This window comes from Oreochromis aureus, linkage group 15, assembly GCF_013358895.1.
Source record: "Oreochromis aureus strain Israel breed Guangdong linkage group 15, ZZ_aureus, whole genome shotgun sequence".
Classification (NCBI taxonomy): Eukaryota; Metazoa; Chordata; class Actinopteri; order Cichliformes; family Cichlidae; genus Oreochromis; species Oreochromis aureus.
Genome location: NC_052956.1, coordinates 2,595,001 through 2,617,415, shown reverse-complemented (window position 1 = coordinate 2,617,415; position 22,415 = coordinate 2,595,001). Strand labels below are relative to the sequence as shown.

Sequence of the window (22,415 nt, the reverse complement as noted above, 5' to 3'; positions counted from 1 at the left end):
ATGTCCTTGAAGAAGCCTGGAGAACTATTCCTGAAGACTACTTAAAGACGTGACATAAAAGCTTGGCTAAGAGCGTTCAGACTGTTTTGAAGAATAAAGTTTGTCATACCAAATATTGGCTTTCAAGCTTGTACAAACACAGTTCCTGCCTTAGACACTGTTTTTCCATGTATGTTTGTGCATGTTTCAATAAATCGTTACACTTTTTTTCCTTGCAAAATAAAAAGAAATGAGGAGCTTCTAAAGTTTTTTTCGACAGTACTATATGAGCGATCGTTGAGTGTCCACAGGTGCAGACGCTGACCTACTCTGTAACCTTTTTCCAGGAGACTAGTCATTTTGTCAGATTTGAGGGGTTTTTTCTTTGATTTTTTTTGTTCAGCCTTCTTTTCTGTTATTTGGCGACACAAATAGAGTTTCCCTGAAGAGCTTGTTAAAGTCTGTGATCAGTGCAATTTTGGCTGCCAAACATAGGATTGCACCTCCACTTACTCAGCCCACATCTTTAGCACGGGGTGGTGTGCTGCGCTATTTCTATCGACCTCTTTCACAATTTTGCTGAGTGCATCTCTACTTTGTTAAAGCTCTCAGGTACAAAATTACAAAAAAGAACCTGTCATTTTCACCTCTGTCCTCACCTTGATGAATGGAAAAAAAGGGCTGTCAGTCTCTTTGAAAGGTTCTGGAAAGAACTATAAACTAAAGGTAATAAATGTTACTCGGGTTCAAGAAATTTAGCTGAAGCAAGCAGTGTTTTTATTTGTCAGCGAGTAGAACATGGCAGATCACTTAGACTGTAAAATACGAGGCCTGCTTTGAAAAACACCACCAAGAGACATGTCATCCCAGAGTGGATACCCCAGCATTTTTCTAACACAAGTCGATTAAATTATATTTTATTTGTCAGTAATTGCCTTTTTCCCCTTTCAGGCATCATCTCAGTGAACAGCCGTCGGACCCCTTTCACAGCCAGCGGGGAAAATGAGATCCTGGACCTGGAGGGGGACCTTTATCTGGGCGGTCTGCCTGACAACCGAGTGGGCTTGGTGCTCCCGACTGAGCTCTGGACAGCTATGCTCAACTACGGCTACGTGGGCTGTGTTCGGGATCTGTTCATCGATGGCCGCAGCAAGGACATCCGGCAGATAGCTCAGTCGCAGAACATGACGGGCATCAAGTCTTCGTGTAGTAAGGTGACGGGGAAACAGTGCGACAGCAACCCCTGCAAGAACAATGGGGTCTGTAAGGAGGGCTGGAACCGCTTCATTTGTGACTGTACCGGGACCGGCTTTTGGGACAGTACCTGCGAGAGAGGTGAGAGTCGTTTCCAGTGCCTTTCTGCGTACTGTTCGTCTTGTATCTTATGGTGATGATTTTAAAATCTTACTGCCTTTGCCAGAGGGTTTATCGATCTGAGAGTACAAGACCTTTAATGCGACTCACTCAGCTCTCCTTTTATATTCTAAAAACCATTTCTTCAGTGAGCTTATGGAGCGGTGTTTTGCTGCTTTTAGACAGTATATTGTGTATCTTACAAGGTGCAGCGGTTGACAGTGAAGTAGCTTTGCAGAGTTCAAGTATCTTTTCTGTCTGTTTTTCTAAATATGGTTGAAAAGTGGTGGCGATGTAGCTGCTGCTTACTAACTATAGAGTTTCTAAGGGCGTGGACAGCGCTCTGTTACAGAGAAGTGTGACTTGGCACACTTGGTTCACATTATTTATGGAAGGATTTGCTGAAAGATTTAATAGGAGGTTTTTCAAGCATTTTCTTTCCTGGGAAAGATTCTAGAGAGAAATTGAACTTTTCCCAGTTGGTGAAATGGGCTCTCCTTGTCTGAGTTTTAAGAGCTTGGCCACATAAAGGTTTTATGAGATGGAAAGAATAGGGACACTCCAAGCTGTGGGAGAGTATATTATTGGACCATTGTTCAGATTGCTCTTGACTCTTTCACTATTTTACAAAGATTTTCAGGATTCAGTGGAGAGATTTAAGTACTTTCCTAAGAACTCGAGGTCTGTAAAGAATCGTACGTGTATGACGGATAATGAGCATCTAGAGAGTAGGTGCTTAAAACCAGCATTAAGTGTGAGTGTAGCATGTGAGACGGCATTGACTGATTAACGCAGTCAAAGGGGAGAAATCAAAATGTACCCAACATAGATGCAGTCCTGTTTTGTAGCCCATGGTTTGGAAAATGCATTCAGGTGGAGACAGAAACATGTTCCTTTTTTTGTTGCTGATACTGCATGTTTAAAAAAAACGAAATCATAAAGTAGCTCTTCTTATACGCAGATAAAACTTAGAGTTAGAAAAGACAGTGGAGATCAATATTCAATAATGTACTATCATAAATAATTTTTCTGCAAAAGTAAATTTTGCATTGCAGCAATGATGAAATGTGAAAGAGGTAAAATTCCAGTGGGAGCGGGCTCTTTTCATCGAGTTAACCTTGTGCTAGTCCTACCGCTGCGCCTGGTGTAGTGTAGCATGTTTTATTTGCACAAAAAAGGGGAAAAGAAAAAGCCAGATGTGTGAGCCAGCTGTGCCTCGCTAAAAACCACTCAGTCAGTGAACTTCAGTCACCTTAAACCTTCGGTAAGAAAACTCATCACTTGTCTTTTGTCCTGCTCTGCTCCTTCCTGCACATCAGCCTCTGAATTGTCATATCTCTGCATTCATCCAGACCACTTGCCATTGTTTGCTAACTCGGCAGGTCTGCCTGAGAACAACGCTTTACTCTGTTCAGCAGTGGATTTTTTATTTGAAATAGTGAGACTTGAGGTGTGATGACATGGTGATGTTCCTGATGCTGTTATGACTGAGTGAATGCATCATCTGTTACAAATTCCTTCAAGTCGGCTTAGGAGTTATGCTGCTAGAATTTGAGATAATGTTGGACTGTGCAACACACACAGCAGCTGAAACAATTATTTTCAGTGGCCACTCCATAATGGTTCATTTCCTGACCCTGGTGAGTTGAAATCATGCAGTCTTTTTGGCTGTGGAGCTTTTTACCTTAAAGGGTATCATTTGGATTTTCATGGCTTGGGTTATGTCAGGATATCTTGGCCTTTAGTGCTCCAGTTTTTTAATTAGCAGACAACTAAGAGTACCACTCAAACTTCACACTTGCCAACAGCAAATATCATGAAAAAACAAACAAACAAACAAATAACTGTACAGCTGCATGAGCTCCGACGCACACACAATGTTGTATAAGCAGCCCACTCACTGCATTAGCCTTAACAAGCTAAAGTTATTGTGATAAATAATGAAAACATCTCAGGCTATGAACATTTTACGCCATACTGTTAATTTAATGTTCGCATCTGAAATTCTCACTGCTCTCGTAAATGCAGAATTCCTCACCGCCTTTGAGGTGCACTGATGGTGAGCATTCAGATTCCCGTCTCTTAATTCTGGTCCATACTGTTTGCATTCTGCCTTTTGGTTGTCTATAACCTGTCGATAGCCATCCTCAAACACAAAATATCTCAATACCCAACTCTTAGTCATACGCTGCATAAAAACATGGATGGATCTGTTTCTGAAAGGCAGTGCATGAAAAGCCTTAAAGCTGCGTCTTCAGTCTTCTTCAATACAGCATGATGATCATTTAGTAAATTATGGCGCCATTTGAGGGGAACAGATAATTAAGCAGTGTCGTTCTTGGTCTTCTTCACCCACTTGAGGAGTGCACAAACCAGCACGGTTAAAGAGTCATGTATAGCTTTGTTTATGTCTTTCCTTTTCTTTCACAGACCTGTTGCTGGATATTGTACTACACAAAAACAGTTTACTTGCGATTCCTCCAGCCTTACCTTAAGGACTCAGTCTTTCTTGAGACGTAGAGAGAATTGCAACCCAAAAACTTGTTATATCAAATCAGTGTCTTAATGGTAAAAACATGGACAGAGCTGCCTAGACATCCTTCCCACCCAGTGTGTTCTGTGCAGTTTTTTTCTTTTCCTTGTGGTCTGTCCTGAACCATGTCAGCCAGAGCTCCTGTTAGTGCAGAGGCACCACAGCTCGATACTGTAGCCCTCTCAGTTTGCTGCTCACTTTCTCATATTGAGTGAGGCTAGCCACCCCGCAGAGGAGTCTCATCTCGGGCTGCTGGTATCAGTGATGTAATTCATTCAGTCACTAACCAAAGCCCGCGACCACAGGTAAAGGGCCGTAAAGAAGTCTGAGCAATAAATTGAAAGCTTTGATTTGTAGCTGCCAAAGTGAAGACAGATCTCAGTGTTACTCCCTAAAGGTGAATTATTGCATTTAGGTCCTCTGCAGTGTTCGCTGTTTGTTTTGAATAGGAACTCATTTGATTTGAGCTCCTTGTTTTTTGTTTTTTTTAGGTTTTGTGGCTTCATACTCGCTGTTTGACCTTTAGCTGCAGTCTACACATGAGAGGTCACAGTCAGATTAAAGCCTCTTCATTACATCAGTGGTAAAAAAATAATAATTTCTCAAGGCGTGGATGATAGCAGACTGTCTACTACTGCATATTCTCACACTGAAGAAAAGAATACATCTGCCTGTTTAGAAAACAGTAGCCCTTTGATTTGAAATGTTGGACTTGAAATGGCATGAGGTATTTTCTTTTTCTCAAAATGAATGCGCAACACTTTAGACTGAATGGGATTATATTAGTCATGCTGGTAGAGGAATTTATTTTCCTTCTCCTCCATGCTTTTAAGCAGACCCTGGAGCTCCCCGGTGACAATATCAAACAACCACTGAGATGTATTTGCACATGGCGCTCACTATTGATCTCAAGCACGCTATACAGTACAGCGGAGAAGTGCGCGTGTATGATGAGACAAAGGGTGAAATGATAAAGATCAGCACTCTCCCAGGGAGTGTAACCAGGCTTATGCATTTACATCACAATGTTTGGCCTTTGCTGGTGACTTTTCCATCTAATGTAAATAAGCTTATCTTTTGTTTGTTGGGATCAGCCTTAGACTTTTGTTTTGTGATATTTTATTCAAATAGATTTCAGCTCCTGAAGTCAGAGACTTCTCATGCCAGCAAAGTCAGAGTTGGGTAAATCAATAAAGTATGTACACAGGTGTCTCAGATAATGACTGTTGTTATGCACCGGTGGTGGGAAGCACAGCCGGTTTACTCTAGCCAGGCAGCTGAACAGATTCATGTGTATTTAGGTATGTGACGATAAGAAGGGCAACGTTTATTCATCGCCTCAGTGTGGTCTCAACTGAAGAAGCTACTTTCTTCCACTGGTGCTTTTCCTCATGGTTTTTTATTAACATCTGAAATGTTTCAGGATTGATTTAGATAAGATCCAATTTTGAATGCGACTTGTTGACGTGCTAGCAACACTGAAACACTTAAACTTTGTTTACTTTGAAATCAGCTTCAGTCCCATTTGCTACAGTGTTGAAACTTCTTAACTGCAGCTCTCTTGTTAAAAAAAAAATAAGGTGCACTGACTCATAGTCAAAGAAAAGTTACTTTAATCACTATTGACAAAAAGTACTGCACAGTGATGATCAGAAAAAACTAAGAATAAGTCAAATGGAGTAGTACAGGAGCAAGTTCAAGACACATGCAAAGCCAAAAACAGAACAGTCCAAAGGGTTAATCAAATCAGAAAGTAGTACACAAGGAGGGGAAACAGACCATTTATATACTGAAGCCAATGGGAAACAAGAAACATGTGAGGAACAGGTCACAGGTGAATGTAATCAAGATAATCAAACCAACAGGAAGTAAACTGTTGGGAAGACACTGGAACAAACTGCCTGTCAAAAATGGGAAACGACCTAACAGACACATCGCTAAACACAAAGACAAAGACAACTCGCTCTAAACATGAAGAAGGGAGAGAGGAAGGCTGAAAAGTGAGGGTGCAAAAACAGAAGGAAGAAGCACAGAGGGAACTAAACATGGCAGAAATAACAAACTCGGTGCAGAAACTGAAGCTAAATTAAGACTAAGAATTGGAAAAAAAGAATTAGAGGAGTAAACCATCCAGCACTCCATAAAAACTAGACACTACAGCTCAGCATATTACTTGAAAAAACATGAATTAAAAACAAATAATGGAAACTGGATCCAAATATAAGAATGAAGACTATAAACTGCAGTATATAGCTAACAATGCAAAACTCCACAGAACCCCAGGACCGTGACAGTTTTTCTTTTACTAATTAGCTAATGCTTTGTAGAAGTATTCTGCAGCACCATGGGTGGAAGTGGAAAAACTCCTCCTCATGTACCACTGTTGATTTTTATAAGCAGAGGAAAACCCAGGTCCCATGAAAGTAGTTTCAGCACATTTTTCACTGATTATATTTTTGGATCTCAAATAATGGAATCATCAGAAATGAAAGTCTCACGATGATTTCATCATAGTTGTATTGAATGGAGCACATCGCTCCGTGTAATTCCTTCTCTTCCACTGGGAGCTAAAAAGCAGGCAATTTTCTTGCTCTGTTTACTAGAACGAAAATGCAACCTGACAGATATTTTAGACTCTTTGAGGAGATCAAAGATCGTACCAGGCGACATTAACAGACAACAGCACTGCTGTCTGCTTGCTGTTTTCTACCTAGTATCAGTGCCGGGTTTAGTATACAGATGATTTCTGCCTTTTATCTGGTTTTTTGTTTCCGTATTCCTATCATATTTGTTCCCTTTCTCGTTTCTCTCTTGATGTTCTTCCTCCTCTTTTACCTTCCACATTTCCCATTTTATCACTTCCCTCTCTCTGCACCCCCACATATACTCCCACCTTTTGGCAAATCTGCTTTAACCCCGCCCATGAGACATGACAGCGCCTGTGATCACAGGCTTGCCGTGGTATCGCACAAACAGATGTAGTGTCAGCATGGTAGCTAGAGAGTGTGCGTGTGTGTGCACTATGGATATGCACCTGGTGAATATGATGAATAAAAAGCTTTAAGTCTCATCATTTGCAGTTTCTTGTGACCATATGTTTCTGTGTCTTCACACTGTATACATTTCCATCCATTATTATGATTAACTGCAGTAGGCCTGTGTGAATGCATGTGTGTATATGTCAGCCAAGGAGCACCAAAGCCGTACAGTATGCAGGTGTAGTAACAGGGCCGTAGCCCTGAAAGACCCCGTCATATGGGTTGTGACCAGGAGCTTACCCCTGCCAGAAACTGTCTTCCTGTGATCTAAATTCAAATGGGGCCGCTTGGCTTGGTGCAGCCCCTATAGACACGCATGGCAAACAGAAAAAAGAAGAGTCTTGCTTCGGGTTAGGCAAACTGACGATCCTGGCCGATCTTAATTTGGCATCAAGGAGCACTGTCCAAGCTTTCCTACTGAACTGAGAGAAAGTGTGACTGGTTGTGACAAAATTAGGACAGCGTTCACCGGATGCTCTGGAGGTGTAGCTTCCTCTTATAGGTAGAAGACAGAAACCACTTTTAACCACAGGGCACGTTGCACAGGTCATGAGTCAACCTGTGTCCAAACAATCACTGTCCAGCTGGGGCTGACTGCAGTCACTCTCAGACAGGCTGGTGAAGGTCTGCAAATACTGTTATCTAATTTATAAATGCAGACAGATTGCCAACACATTGCAATCAATCTGATTCACTCTGTGCCAAACGCATCGCATCTGCTAAGCATCTCTTTTCAGGCAACTTGAATCAAGTGGTTGTATTCTGGTTACATTCACATATAAAAATCGTTTTGAACTTTGAACTGCAGCAACTACATCACTGTTTGTTTAGGAAATTGGTGAGGTTCAGGCTGGACTTAATGTGAATGCTCTGTGTGTGTTGATGGCAACAGATTTGCAGACAGCTTGATAAACCAAGAGGGATTTGAAGAGGCCAAAAGACTGTGTGTCCTCAAAGACTTGGTCCCCGTTTTCATAGTATTAGGTTCAAACGCAATGAGACCGCTAGTTCATTGCAGATAGTCACAATAATTTTGCTTGTGCCACGGTCTCCAATCACTCTTTTCCTTAGTGTGACTTGTAGCCTTGAGTTTATTTAAATCTTTAGGAAATCAGCCTCAAAAGACTCTCATGTAATCTTTTAACCAGATCCTACACCCCTGAGCTTGCTTTAAATACAGCCATAGTAAAATGGTTCACCCTTAGAATAAGAAGAAATTCTTCTTCTTTTTTTTAACTTTGTTAGGCTACTTTTATTCATCTGCTGTGCCAGCTTTAATCATTTGCCAAACCATGAAAAAGTTATTTTTGTAACTTAGCTCTTGCTGCGTGGGAAATGTCTAATTGGGTTGAATCGGGCGTGCAGGTTTAGTTTGGTGTAGTGCTTTAAAACTGATGCTGAGAAATGATTTTCTTCTCGCCTGCAGTCAGATCCACAGAAAGCAAAGAGGAAAAGGGAAATCATTACCCTCCTGTAATAATAATGTTTCAAGGTGGGCTTTGTCCTCTTTCCCGTCTTTGGGAGACAGCTCGAGGCTTTATTCCTTTTTGATTGTTACATTCCATTACATGAAAAGGTTACCCAAATGTTATTCCCCATAAGGAAAACTCTAGTACAACAGATTATTCAGGTCGTATTTGAGTCTAACTTGTAAGAGGTGACATTAATTCAAGACTACAGGGAGGTATATTTGATGTCATCCTCTGAGTCTGCCGAGTGAAGGAGAATGCCATCTTAGGCTTTGTTTCAGCAAGCTAGTCAGTCATTCAAGCAGTCAGTCGGTAAGTGGAGGTTTTGTGTTTGAGCGTGGGTCTGTTTGTGTGGGTGTGGGAGGGGAGCTTTTAGGGAGCCGGGGTGCTGCTGACAGTTGTGTGTTGCCGAATGCTGTGCAGCTGATAAAGTAGCCCAGTTAATCAGGTAAATAGGCCTGTAATGAAGTGTGTTTGTCTGATGGTGTGCCAGCCAAGCGCCAAGTGATCCCACCGAGACTCTCCGCTTTCTCTCTTTCTGCTGCATTCACACACACACACACACACACACACACGCCGCACACGAATACACAGCGAAAGCCAGTTGGAAGCGCACACATACACTCACACAAACACACATCAATCCACTGGAGACAGATTGGATTGTGTCTAATGCATATTGCATTTTCCCTGACAAGATGCCACCGCCCACGTACAGTAAGTGCTTGTGTTTTCCCTACTGTCAGTGCAGAAGAGTAGCGATGGCTCCAGGCCCGAGCTGATGGCTGGAAGTGTGTCCACCACAGATCAGTCAATGCATCACTCAGTACAGCGCGAGCTTCCTCTTTCCTAACGTTTTCACCAGAGGCGAAAAACATAATTAGCACATTGTTTAATTATTTGAATTTAATACACTTTAACTTGTAGGCACGCTGAAGGAGTTGTCCTCAGTTGGTCCTCATGCTGCCATCTAGACAAGTTTTTTTTTTTTTTTGTCATTACATTACTGCCTAAACTTAATGACATCAATCACACCGGTTCTCAGAAAGACCGAAACACCAGAACACACAGGCTGTGCAATTACCTGCTCACTTTCCTCACCGTTCATTCATAGTGGCAGTGAAATAATGGGTTGCCACATGGCTTTTACAGTTTAATCACAGGTTATAATTGCAGAATGTCAACCGGGTGACATTGATGGTTGCCACCTTTCAGTATGAAATTTTGCAACCTGGCAGTGATGTTACATTCTTTTACCTTTTAGGTTATGCACAAAGGCTAAAAATGTTCTGTATTGTCCTCAAGATTTGCACAGATTTCAGTAGATTTACTTTTCTAAACTATTGCAGCTGCTTCCATAACTTTGTGAGGTCACACGGTGAATAGCCAATCAAAAACATGTATAAAAAAAACAATTATTTCCAGCTAAGGAAGGAAAAGGGTGGAGGGGAGGCAAGAGGAAAAAAGTTTTCATTCAGCCAATCAGCATACAGCCCTGTTTGGGGGTTACAAAGTATCAAAATGTTGCAGTAAAAGAAAATTAGCAGACAATTGCAGTTCTCACTGTTGCCCACTAATAATAATCAAACTGACGCGAAAATAACACCTTTTTTTGTCTTGCAGCAATAGTGACATCATCAAAGTTTTTTTTTTTTTTTTCCCGATGTCAACTTTTTGGAATGTCAGAATCAGGATGAGAGACGTTGCGTGTTCGGTAAAACAGGGCCAGTGAGGGTGATGGTGGCAGATCTTCACCCACATTCATAGTGAATAGTTCACTCTAAATCGACGATAATTATTTTCTATTGTGTCTTTCACAGTGTTGTCTGTTTCTAAGATGACACAGAGACGTCACGGGAATACGGGCGAATATACGGTTCCAAACAGGTCGCGATCTCCTGCTGCATCATCTCTGCACTCAGAAAGAAGAAGAAAAAAAAATCTTTCCCAAACCCATTTGTATTCAGATGAGCTCGGTTCTCAGCTATGCTAAATGCCGCTTCCACTGGTGATAGAGTGGCATAATTTAAATGCTTGTCTAAACGCCTTTTCCACCCACAGAGGGAGGGGAAAAAAATCTATCTGAAAGTCTCTTTAATCCTCGAGCCCTATAATAGACCTTGCATAATTGCCAGACTGCCTTTGTGTGAATAATTTCTTGAGGTCAGGTACCAATTACTGCCACATATGATTTTGATTCCATATGTCAAACCTAGCCTATGCACACTGTGTTTATACAGTGCAACAAATCCAAGCAGACAGAAAGAGAAATCACTGCACCATTATGGATATGCTATACAGATATGAGACCTTGTTCTGCCATATTAATCTGCGTCTTCTGCATATTTTTAAAGCTGCAATCTTTTTCTTTGACACCTACCTGCATATTTAAATATGTGTTCCCATCAAAACCTCAAGTCGAAATGTAAATTTAAAGCGTTCCCTTAATTTAACAGTGTTTTTACCCTACAACATGCAGGTACAGTAGTGCGATGTTTTCAAATTTTCCGTAATTAGAAATGATTGAGTGCTACTTTTTTATTTAAAGTGGCAGCAGAGGCGTGTTTAAACTCCAAAACATTTAAAACTAATGGACGGAGAAACAGCTCGCTGTTTAAAACAGAAGTTAACAGCACGTCTGTAACTTTTTGTCATAGAGGAAAAAAAACCTTCTTATTTTGTATTAATTGAAGGGAAGTACTAGTAAATATTTGAAGTGCCTCTTGAGCGTTTTACAAAAGTGCTTTTACATGCCTGCCAATATAAATGCATTCACAGTGCTTTTCAAAGGTTGTCTATTATTTATTTTTTTACCTTTTATCAGTAAAAGACATTGAGTTTTGTATGGTTTCTCCTGAAAACCGTCATATTTTTTCTTTTTTTACTCGACATCTCTTTCTTCTCCAATTTTTGAAGTTGCTGCCATTAACCTATAGTAAAATAGATATGACCTGTGTGGATTTTGACCTGGCGGAGTCTGTAAATCTTCAGTCGGATAAAGCACTGGTGAGAGCGATGCTTGTACTGTTGCAGAACGGGAGGGAAAATTAGTGAATCTCCAAGGTCACGTTTCTGAATGGCAGCGTGAGTCGATGTTTGCAATAGAAAGCTTCGGTCTAACGCTGGGCAATTTGGCTCGAATAAAAGAACATCACTTCAAGGTTGATAACTGTGCAGCTGTCTGAGTACGCACTGAACAGTGACTCACCTTTTCAGCAGTTTTTTTTCTTTTTTCAGTTTAGCTGTCGGCATTTGGAGAAAACCATTATCGCATACTCAGATAGAATGAGATGTACAGCTAGGAGCCTTCTAGATACCTTTCCAGTGTAAGAAAGTAGATATCCACCCAAACACGGAAGGATAAGGAAGTCTTTAGAAGTAAGAGGAGGGATTCATGATTAAGTGTTCTGCAATGCCCTCAGTTTTGTCACTTGAAGTGAAAATAATTTAATCTTCCTCTTGCGTGTCTAAGGTAGAACTGCAGTTTTAGAAAACAAGTGAGTTCTCGTCCCTATTATGAAAGAAGAGATGTTAAAAGGTCCAGTCCCATTCTCTTCTGCTGTGCTGGTACCTCCTGTCATCTTGTTCGTTCTCGTGCCTTTCCCTGCCGCCCCTACTTCTCATCGTAAATGGGTGATGAGCACCTTTGCTAAGACATTTATCTCAGCAGAGAGAAAATGACACTTGAAGGTCTGCCCTGACTAACTGGCCAGCTCATAGAAGAAAAAAGGGTGAAAAAAGGAGGATGGCAATAAATACATAAATAAATAAAAAAGAAAAGAGGATGAGGCTGAAATTACAAAACAGGCGGGATATGTTGGAAACATTGGCAAATTAAGTAGACTAGTGCTGTGCAAATCTGCAAATTGTGGTAGAAGTCCGATACCAAGTATATACAGTGCCAGTATTGCTGATGGATTTAATCTATACAGGCAGTTTTTTAGCAGAGAGCACTGTGTCATCATTTTTCAGATGAGTCATCATTAGTTTGCGAATTCTGAACACATTTTAACGACCACTAAATCACTGTGATTGTTACTTTCCACAATAGTTAGTGAACACAACACCTTAAATACACTTTTAAGCATTTAATGTATTTTCAAAACTGGGTTTTTCAGAACCCTGTAAATGTGTAAATGTGCCCATCTGTGGATCAAGTTATTTAAATGTGCTGTAGGCCAGTGGTCCCCAACCCCCGGGCCACGGACTGGTACTGGTCCATGAGTCGTTTGGTACTGGGCCGCAAGAGTTGAGGCTCGAGTGTGAAATGTATGTTTTTTAGGGTTTTTATCGTTTTTATCGTTAACTCGGTTTCCCTGGGTCTTTTCCCGTGTGTTATGAATAAATCTTATTTTTTTGGTACTGGTGCCGATTTTATTTTGTTGCATTTATCCGCGACACCTTAAAGGCCGGTGCGTGAAAATCTTATCGCTCTAGTATCGATTCGATACCAGTACCAGAGTTGGTATCAATACCGTCGATATTGGGGTCCGCCCACCCCTGTCTCGTATGTATTAATTGACTTTATGTGGCAATTACTGTTTCCATGCAGATGATTAAATTTTTTAATGATAGGAGATCGTTTTTTCATTTCAAATAGATGAATAGACTTAAAAGACCCAGTTAGACTGTTTCCTGATTTATTTTTTTATTTTTGTATTTTTTTGCCTGAAAGTGCATCATCTGATGTTTTGTTTCACGTAAAGGCCCGCAGTAAAGGCTCGCTGGTCGTGGATGTGGTAATTGATTCGCATCATTTAGCACACGATGTCTCTGTGGCGCACTGCAGGTGGTACATTTGGAGCAACATTAGCAGCTGCACCTGCAGTTCACTTTGGAGCAACAATAACGCTATATGTCTCTGTCTATTATTTCCCAGCCAGACAATGCTACCTCATATTTTATTTATTCATCATGTCTGTATGCTGTGAGATAAATCACCTGTCTCCTTCTCTCGACACAGGATATGTATATATATAATAATATATATATTTTTTTTCTTCTGGCATGTAACTAACAAGCAGACGGCAGGACTGACATCCTCGAATATATGTACGTGTATATACTAAGGTGTCAGCAGTCACCAAAACACCAGAAAGTGTTTGACTAAGTTTAGAATAGACGTGTCGAGGTGACACACAGCTTGAAATTTTTAGTGCATGCTGAGCTTTTGAAAACCGCAGAGGCACGTCAACACGTACAGATCTGATCCTTCCTGTGTATTGCATCTTAAAAAAAAAAACACTCGTTTTGACAGGATTTCACAAAAGCCAAAGTCAAAGTGAAGCACTTAAAGCCCCTTTGGTTGTTTAATAAAAAAGAGAGAGATGACCTGACGGGTATGTGAGTGAATGTGCTGTCCTGAATTACACGACTGCAATTTGCCTCTTTTCATTTAGCTTTCTCGTCTAGCTTATGGATACGCGTATACATATCTAAGCCTAACTGTTTGGCAGCCTAGGGAAGCATGCTAAATTAATCCTTTTTTCATTTGAAGCTGAAACATTTTGTGCTGGGTGCAGAAAAACCCTGGTCCTGCATTTTTTCTTCTTTCTTTTTTCCCCACCAGCGACGACTCTCATTCACTCGCCCCATCTGAGCTTTGTTCCATTTGTCTTTTAACACTTATCTTTTTTGCTCTTGTTGAATAATTGTTGAATTGAGCAGAATAATGGGTTTGGTATCTTCTGCACTATCAAGCAAGTCTTGTTTTGTTTTTTGTTTTTTACCCAAATTTAGTGGTTCAAACTGCATCGGGTGAGGTATTTTTTTTCCCCTCAAAAGAAAAAGGCTCCACCCTAAATTCATGAGCCTTTTATTCTCTCCTTCTCCGTCTGCGGAAAAGTCGATAGAAGAGATTGATGCCCGTGTAGATTGAATTTTAATTCTCGTGGTTGCCAGCTGTTGTAGTTTCCCTGAACACATGCAGAAGAAATGGAATAAAACGTCTTCTCCTGCTGAGGAGATTTGAGTTCGCTGCCATTAAAGATTGTGCTTCCTGCCTCCGGTGCCAGAGGACAGGCTCGTGGCGAGCTGACAGTCGGCCTCCTGTGCTGGAACACTACGCCAGCGGTGCCAGACTCATCAGCTGATCTTCACAAAATCTTACAGTGCAAGAAAACGGAGAGGAACGAGAAAAAGGCTGACGTAGTCGTAGATGGAGGGAGAGGGAAGTACAAACTGTTGACTGAATCACTGAAAATGCCAGAGAGGCAGTGGTAGAGAGCCAGAGATTTGTTTGACAAGGTTTACCCGGGAGAAGAACAGATCCTCCTGCACTTTAAAACGATCTGTTCGTTTCAGTTTTTCACTGCTTGGAACGTTATGCCGTTGCTCCCTAATCCCCATTTGTAATTAAATGTGTGCTTAGGAAGTGTGTTGGGTTATGTAAACTCATTGTGGCACTACGCAGAGCGGGAACGATGGGAGCGCGTTGCATCCATCTTCACCGTACTTTCTGCATCGTGTGACTCGTTTCATTTGCCTTCGCCTCTATATATATATATTAATTTTTTTTCTTTCACTTCAAGACACAGTCACAGGCAACTTTCCCTCTTCCCGTCGTGTGGTTTTCCTGCTCACTCCCCCACATATACAGAGATAGAGCGAGAGAGAACACACAGAGGAAATCAAGCCTTCAGTGTTCGGCCATCTGAGAAATTGACAAGTCTCCAAACCTCTCTCGGCAGCAGGGAGGATGGTTTCCAGAGGGACTTTTTTCTGGATGAAGTAAAAATAAAAAAAGGGGGGAAAAATAAGATTGTACACTGTACTCCTTTGCTGGAGATAATACTTTATCCTCTTAAAGTCTTCATAGTATTTGAGAATATATAATTTAGCATTTTCTAACAGTACTTTCATGCAGCACGATATTCAAGGACCGATTCTCACATGTTTAATGATTCTGTTATTCGAACAGAGACTCGATTTGTTCCCTCATGCTGCTGTACTTTCATCTCAGTTGTTTCTTTTTGCTTTTTTCTTTTTTTTGGTAATCTCTGCTCTTTGTTTACATTCCCACCCTGCTCATCTCCACGTTGCTCATCCCGTAACAAATCAAATGAGAAGCTGGTGTCAGCAGCAGCTGGCTGCCTTTGACTTTGCTGCCCCCCAATGGCCTGATCCTGGTCTAGTTCACTGCTTTTGTGTACATGCAGGTGTGCTCACGACACATTTGCTGCTCAGACTCAAGGACTTTCTTTGTAGCAATGAGGGAAAGAATAGTGCAACGTTTTTTGAATGTTTGTGAAGCGACGTTTGTCACAACCAAGAGTGCAGTGGTGCACGCCAGAATCACAGAAGTGCATGGGTGGATTTCTTCCTCCAGAGTCCAATAAAGGTAGCTGCTGTACATTTAATTTGCAAACTCATTGGTTTGAACACAAAGCAGAAGGTACAGCTCCAGAGTACCAGATGTGAGATTTGTTAGATTTACAGCAGTACAAGGTTTTTTCATTCGTTGAACATGTTGCTGGAGTTGCTGGAAATAAATCAGATAAAAATTCTCTCGGCACTAGAATATAAGCCAGACTTTCAAGGAAGCACAGCGAAAAACCGCGCTGTGTTCCCCACCGCCATCTAATTTACATATATCTAAGAATTTTACAAGTTGGGCTCTGAATAATAATTCATTTTCTTGATTAATTAATCAGCCGTTTATACTGGCTTGTAAAATGCTAATTTTAATTTCCAAAGCGTGACAGCTGTGCAAGGCTCCAAGATGTTAACTTGACAATAATAAAAACTGTGAAAAGCAGGAAATAATCACAATAGCACGTTAGCAGAGAAGAATAAAGTGGTAAAGGGACTGCTTCTTAAAGAGTACTCTTTTCAGTGATTTCTAACATTCACACTCTGTATCGGAGAGTAACTTCAGCTTAGCATCTTGCCCAACGATATTTGGTATGCAGACTGGAGCGACCAGGGATCAAACCACCAACCTTCCAATTTGTCGATGACCCGCTCGACCTCCTGAGCTACAGCCACTACAAAAACCGAGTGAGGCTCGATCTCCCGACCTCGGGTTTATACGACCAGTTCTCTCACTTTATCAGCATTCAGAGAATATTGGTCAATTACGTATCAATTGGCCAAAATGACCAGTTTCCAATAATATGGCCAATATTAGGTATTTGCCACTGTCTGATATTGACTGGCCTATTATGATGATTTATAACCACTGATTAATGACAATTTAAAAATGTAAAAAGTAGAGAGAAAACATGAAAAACACCCTAAGATCATGTTATGAGGGTTGATGTCATGCAGTTTGTCCACCAGAGGGCACTGGTGGACACTGGCTATTCTCTGTCAGAATTTATAAACACCAAAAAATGAAAATTAAAGTAAAGAAGAAACAGGAGAAACACCGTTCCAATGTGTCGTTTGTTGGTGTTGCATAATTTGTCCACCAGGGGGAAGGCTGCAGGTTTTGTTTTGTAAACGCATGAACAGAACAACCAGCTGATCCAAGCAAAGTCAAACCAAGTAATCCACAACTTATAGTAAGGACTCATAAATAACTACACTTAATAAATGTTGGGGAAATCTGTTTGTTCCTGTTTGTGTTGTCCCCGAAAGAAAAGAAAAAAATATAGTGGATCTATCCGATTTTTCAATCACCAAAAACTGGTATCAGTCTTCAAAATCCTTTATCAGTCAGGCTCGGGTTGCTTCAGAGTGGCCCTCCATGTATTAGCTTCACACACTCATTCACTCCACCACACTCCCCTTGGGTTAATCTTAGGAACTCGTAAAATTGATCTTTTTCTTTATCCCACACACCCAAACACACCAACGCTAAGCACATTTACTGATGTATCTTTGTCCTCCCTTGCCAGATGCAATAACAGGAGGCACAGTCAAGTTGGGGAAACTCAACAAGGGCAAAACAATAAATCAGACTTACTTTATCAAGAAATTCTCCTCGCAGAGAATCACAGGGGCTACTGGGATCTGCAGAAAACACAATTCTGTGGCTTTTTTAAGTTTCTAGTGAGATTATAGTTGTGAAGAATGACCATTCAGCCTGTTCTGATAAATAAGTTTTGTTCTATTGCACATTTTCAATTCATTACCTGTGTCCACGTCTGTCCCCAAATTATCATTGTTTGTGTTGGTATGTGGCATGTTCCTTCAGATTGGCCTCCTTGGTGGTGTATGGGCTGCACTGACAGCAGTCTGTGGATGGGTTAATGTAAAGTTTAATGTAAGGTATTCAGACTTTGCAAACTTTGTTTGTGTGCGTATGCTGTATGAGACCCAGCGTGTGCCCATGTGTGTTGCTATACCAACTAAGCAGGAGTTTTACTCCCATAAATCACTGTGTACTGTCATTAATCATAACTTCAACATCCTTTAGGTCAAATGTAGCCGCTTGGCTTTGAATAATCCATCTTACAGTGGCATAAGCTACCACAGAGACTGTTGCAACTGAGTGCTGTTCCACGACTTATATCAGCGGTGGATTTAAGCCAACAACACCGCAGGAATGATTCAGACGCTATGATGTTTCTGTCCTAAAATACAGCACGGAATAAATAGTACAATATGATGTCCTTTATAAAATTATACTTGAAATTAAATGTGTAGCAGCTTGTTTCAGATACCAGTGTTATCTGTCACATGTTGATAAAGCTCCACGGATTTACCTCATCCCCCTGTAAAGCCTATTCAATATGTCTGATGCACAAAACCGCTTACTGTTTCATATTGGTGCTACATTAACCCCTGTGATTTTTTTGATATTCTGATAGATTCATCTTGGCCTGCTTAGGTTGAGCATGACAGAATATTTAATAATCCCTGCACTGACCTCATCCTGGGTGTCATTCTTCATGTTTGCTGTGTTTGCTGTGGACTACTTAAATCTGGGTTGAGATTCGGCATTGTTGTGTACATTTTAGGGTTTCTCTGCAAAAAAACAAATCAAAAATGGAAAAGAAATAATAAAAAAAAACCTCTGTTGTGAACCACAGACTGCAGTTATTTGTTAAGTCCTCCATTATTTGACTTGTTTTTTCATTGTTACACCATCAATATTTTATCAGTGGATCAAATGGGTGTTTGTAATTCGAGTCTCTTTCAGGGAAAGATAACAGAATTCTCTCTGGACTCGGGAGCATTTTGATTTCATTTAAAGCAAATTAGTCTTCAGCTGTAAAATACTAATAAAAAAAAATGAACAGGTAATTAAAAACAGGAACAACCACAAAATGATCAAAGATGAAAATAAATTTGATCATAAAAAGGAAAACTTGTAACATGTGAGGCTTTTTTCCTTTTAATTTTAGAGCACTGAAATTACAACATTTATGAATAAACAATGCTGGCTTTTACATCAGTGTTGGGCTTTATGATTGGTGTTTACATTCATTTTTAAACCTGATTCTGGGAGCAGAATCACTTTCTAGTCCTACCAACTACTTAGTAACAAATGTCCAATTTCTAACCAAGAAATAGTCTCATTTTCTCAATTAGGAAGTGATGAAGATAAAAAAATAACAGAGTAAAACTGAATGCTCAGTTCAAAAGAGCATTCAGTTAGCATTAGCCACGAATTTGGCTAATACTATTAAAAGCTTTGACTAGCAAACCAATAAAGTAAATCTGGCTAACAGCAAACCAAACTTGATATTGTAGTTATTATAGTATACAAATTATTAAAGCAAAAAGTCGCTTATATTTTTTTCCAGATGTTGATTTTATTTAAACAAAGGCATTTTTTCCTTTATCCCCTACATTGCAACGTTATGACATCACACCAACGATTGGTCAGCTGTAATATTGATCTGGGACCAATGTTATTATGATAATGGAGGAACAACGCCAACACGGGTATATCTGATACAGCGTCTACATGACAGGTACTGCCCCCTGGTGGCCATTAAAAAGAGTGTAGGTTTAAATTCCTCTGTTTTGGCTTGGAAAAGGTCTTGAAGCTTCTTGAAGCTGAACTAAAGTGTAACATGTACTTTATTTTTCTTTCATAATGTATTCCTTTATTTAGTAGAATTATGAAGGGGGAGTTTTCTTATAAAGTAACATAGTGACAGTGCATCTAAATTTTGACATTATAACAAACACTAATTGTAACTACTGTAAGTAATCAGTGACATTTAGATCAGCACACTTACAAAATCCCTCAGTGATATTTCCAAGGTCATTTGGGATTTGAGGGAAGCCCAGTATTGGCTATCATGTAGTAAAACTTTCAAACAGGAACGACGGGATTGAAGTCACTTTGTTGGATACACTTTGTGACTTAATGTAAGGACACACTAAGAGCTTCATACTTGATCAGTCTCTAATGAATGCACAATATTTCAATTATTTAAAGTGCTTTATTCTTTTGTTTTGCAGATACTTTGGATTATTCAGCTAGAGCATCCTTTAAAAGTATAGTCCTGTCTGTTGGGATATTTTTGATGGTTCTGGTTATAGCGGCACTTTATGTGCGTGTGCAAATAGTGAATCACATGGCGAGGATTACTGTGGATAATGTCCACAGCCAAGAGCCTCTACTTTCGAGTGCAGGCATTTTATGCATACATAGAGTACACAAACACTCGGCTGTGGATGCGCGCGAAAAACACACTGAGACACACTTAGTGCCCGTAAGATTCTTTATCAGTGTCCTTATCCTTGCTGTCAGGATGACGATATGATTTTTGAACTTTAAAGACTCTTGACAGCACGCTCTACATTGTGTGCCCGTGCACGCACATGTGTGTAGGAGAAGAGTTGACAGGCATTCACATGAAACGCCACAATGACAGTCAAGGCCCTTGTTGGATTGTTTATCAAAACAAAGACTTGTCACTCCGTTAGGGGGAAAAAAAAGATTCGATAACGCAACAAAGTTACATCCGAGGCAAGTAAATAATAGAAATGGTGGGAGAGGAAAACGGAGAAGAAGAAAACAGATTGAGAAGGACTGATGTGTGTATGTGTTTGTGTGCGCGCGAGTGTGCCAAGCACACGCGTGCTTGCCGAAGAGATTTGCCTGGCTTACTCCCCGCTCCATACCCTGAATATTTGTGGAGTTTTTCACTTAATAGCTTTCCTCCTCCTCCATCTTCTGCTTCGGTTGGACTACTAATTATGTAAAGTGCGGGGCTCATTGGAAAGCACACACATACACGTTGCGCACACAAACACACACAGAGTGACAAGCAGCGGCTTAATTACCATCTGAAATGACATCCTCATTGCCGCTGATATCTCTCTTAAGAAATACAAAATTACAGAGAAGAGCGCGCTGTAGCTCCAACTGTGCCTCTCTATTGTGCGTGCCGTGGATGCTGTATAGTCACGCATGTTTGCCACACTCACCATGTGGCTGTATTGAGTGCAGTCACCTGCAGTATCTCGCTGATGCGCATTATTAGCTTTGCACTTGGCATGAATGACAGTGATTATAGAAGAAGTCAACTGAATATTTTCAGTTTTTACCATATCTAAAGTGGCGTTTGGTTCAGCTTCTTCTTCGCTTCTTCCTAACTCTGTTCTTGCAAAGGGAACTACTTGCTTTGCAGAATCCCACAGTGTTCTCATAGCTTACTGTTATACATTAGTTAGACAAATAAACAGCTGCAAAGACTGAGGATTGGATTTAAAAGGACGTTTTGATCTCGTACAGCCTGACACCAGGTTTTGTAGGTTTAGCGCTCGTTCCTGTTGGAATAATAAACCTGCACACATGGAAGAGGCGGAGCTGGGTGAGATCTAAAAAATCTGTGAGAGACTTGATGTGCCGAGAAGTGGAAGCATTCTGCTGAACCTCCAAATTATCTTGCTGTGGGGAGAAAACAAAGGCTTAAAAGTACAAATGTAAGCCATTATCTGCCTGTGAGCATCCACTGACATCCAGTGGTTTGTGCGTGCACACCATTAACACAGATTATTACTGATATTTTGACCGATTTTGCTTTTGCTCCTACCAACACATGAAACAGGTTGGCCCAGCAACCTACTGCTGTGTCTAACCTCATGTTGTTCTCTCCATTTCAAAGCCATTACTTTGGAAAGTAAAATAACCGATGAAACAAAGTAGTATTTAATCACATTATTCATCTAAACCTGGACTAATCACACATTAACCCCTTTGGTGCTGACGCAACACGCTGACATCCCATCACCTGAAAGAGAGAGAAAAAAATCTGTAACATTGCACCTTGTTAAAAAAATATCATCCCACGCCAAACATCAGGTAGAATAGGTTCAGTTTGACAAAGGCGGGGTGACTGTTCCACAGCACAGAAGTGTGCCACTTGGGGCTTTTGTTTTATGAACAGGAAGATGTGCTCAGCACTGCAGAGCTGGAGGCAGGACACCAGTATGAACCTAGAAAGGAGGACGCTGAAAAGTGGAATAAAAATTCAGTGACCAAAACAGCTCCGACTGCACCTGGTTTTAAAAAATTTATTTTGCTACTTCCACTACTGCTGTAGTTTAAGTTATAGCCCATGCATCCACCAGTATGTTCATGGATTGAGGCTGAAAGGCAGCAGCACAGAACGGAGTGCGCATGACACAGATGAAGTCCGATACAACATGAAAAGGAAGTACAGGGGTGGATCTGGGTTGCAGAGTGGTTTGCAGATATGCAGCAGCTTTGCAGAGCTAAAGGATAAGAGCTGAGCTATTAGCTGATAAGGATTACAATAAGTGAACGTTGTTATGTATTATGGTATAGGTCAGTTGGACTACTATTATTACTTGAAAGTGCTGAATGACTGAGAGCCAGGAATTTTCTCCTGTCAGTCACACACTGTCAGTTGTCTTGGGAGTTTGCACTTTATTCTATTGGTGTCTTTTCCTCACCCTTTTCCCCCTCATGGACCTATCCTCAGTAGTTCCAATCTAAGCAGGTGGACGTCTTTAAAATGAGCCCAGCCTTTCTTTGGGTACGACTTTTCTGCCTCTCAGTGCAGCTAAAGACCTTGGGACAGTGGGAATAAAACACAGCAAACAGTCAACTAAAAGCCGGACTTTGAAACATCATTTCAAAGTCAGTGAAAACAATTTAACACAATCCCGAGC

General features: G+C 40.7%; 1 protein-coding gene across 1 annotated transcript in view; it reads left to right on the top strand.

Annotated features, from left to right (window-relative positions):
• The window catches only part of nrxn3b (neurexin 3b), a 240,364-nt gene that overhangs the window by 24,036 nt on the left and 193,913 nt on the right, over window positions 1–22,415 (top strand). The window contains exon 4 of the mRNA XM_039599140.1: window positions 931–1,314. Coding sequence (XP_039455074.1) covers window positions 931–1,314 — 384 coding nt within the window. The remainder of the gene's footprint in view (window positions 1–930; window positions 1,315–22,415) is intronic.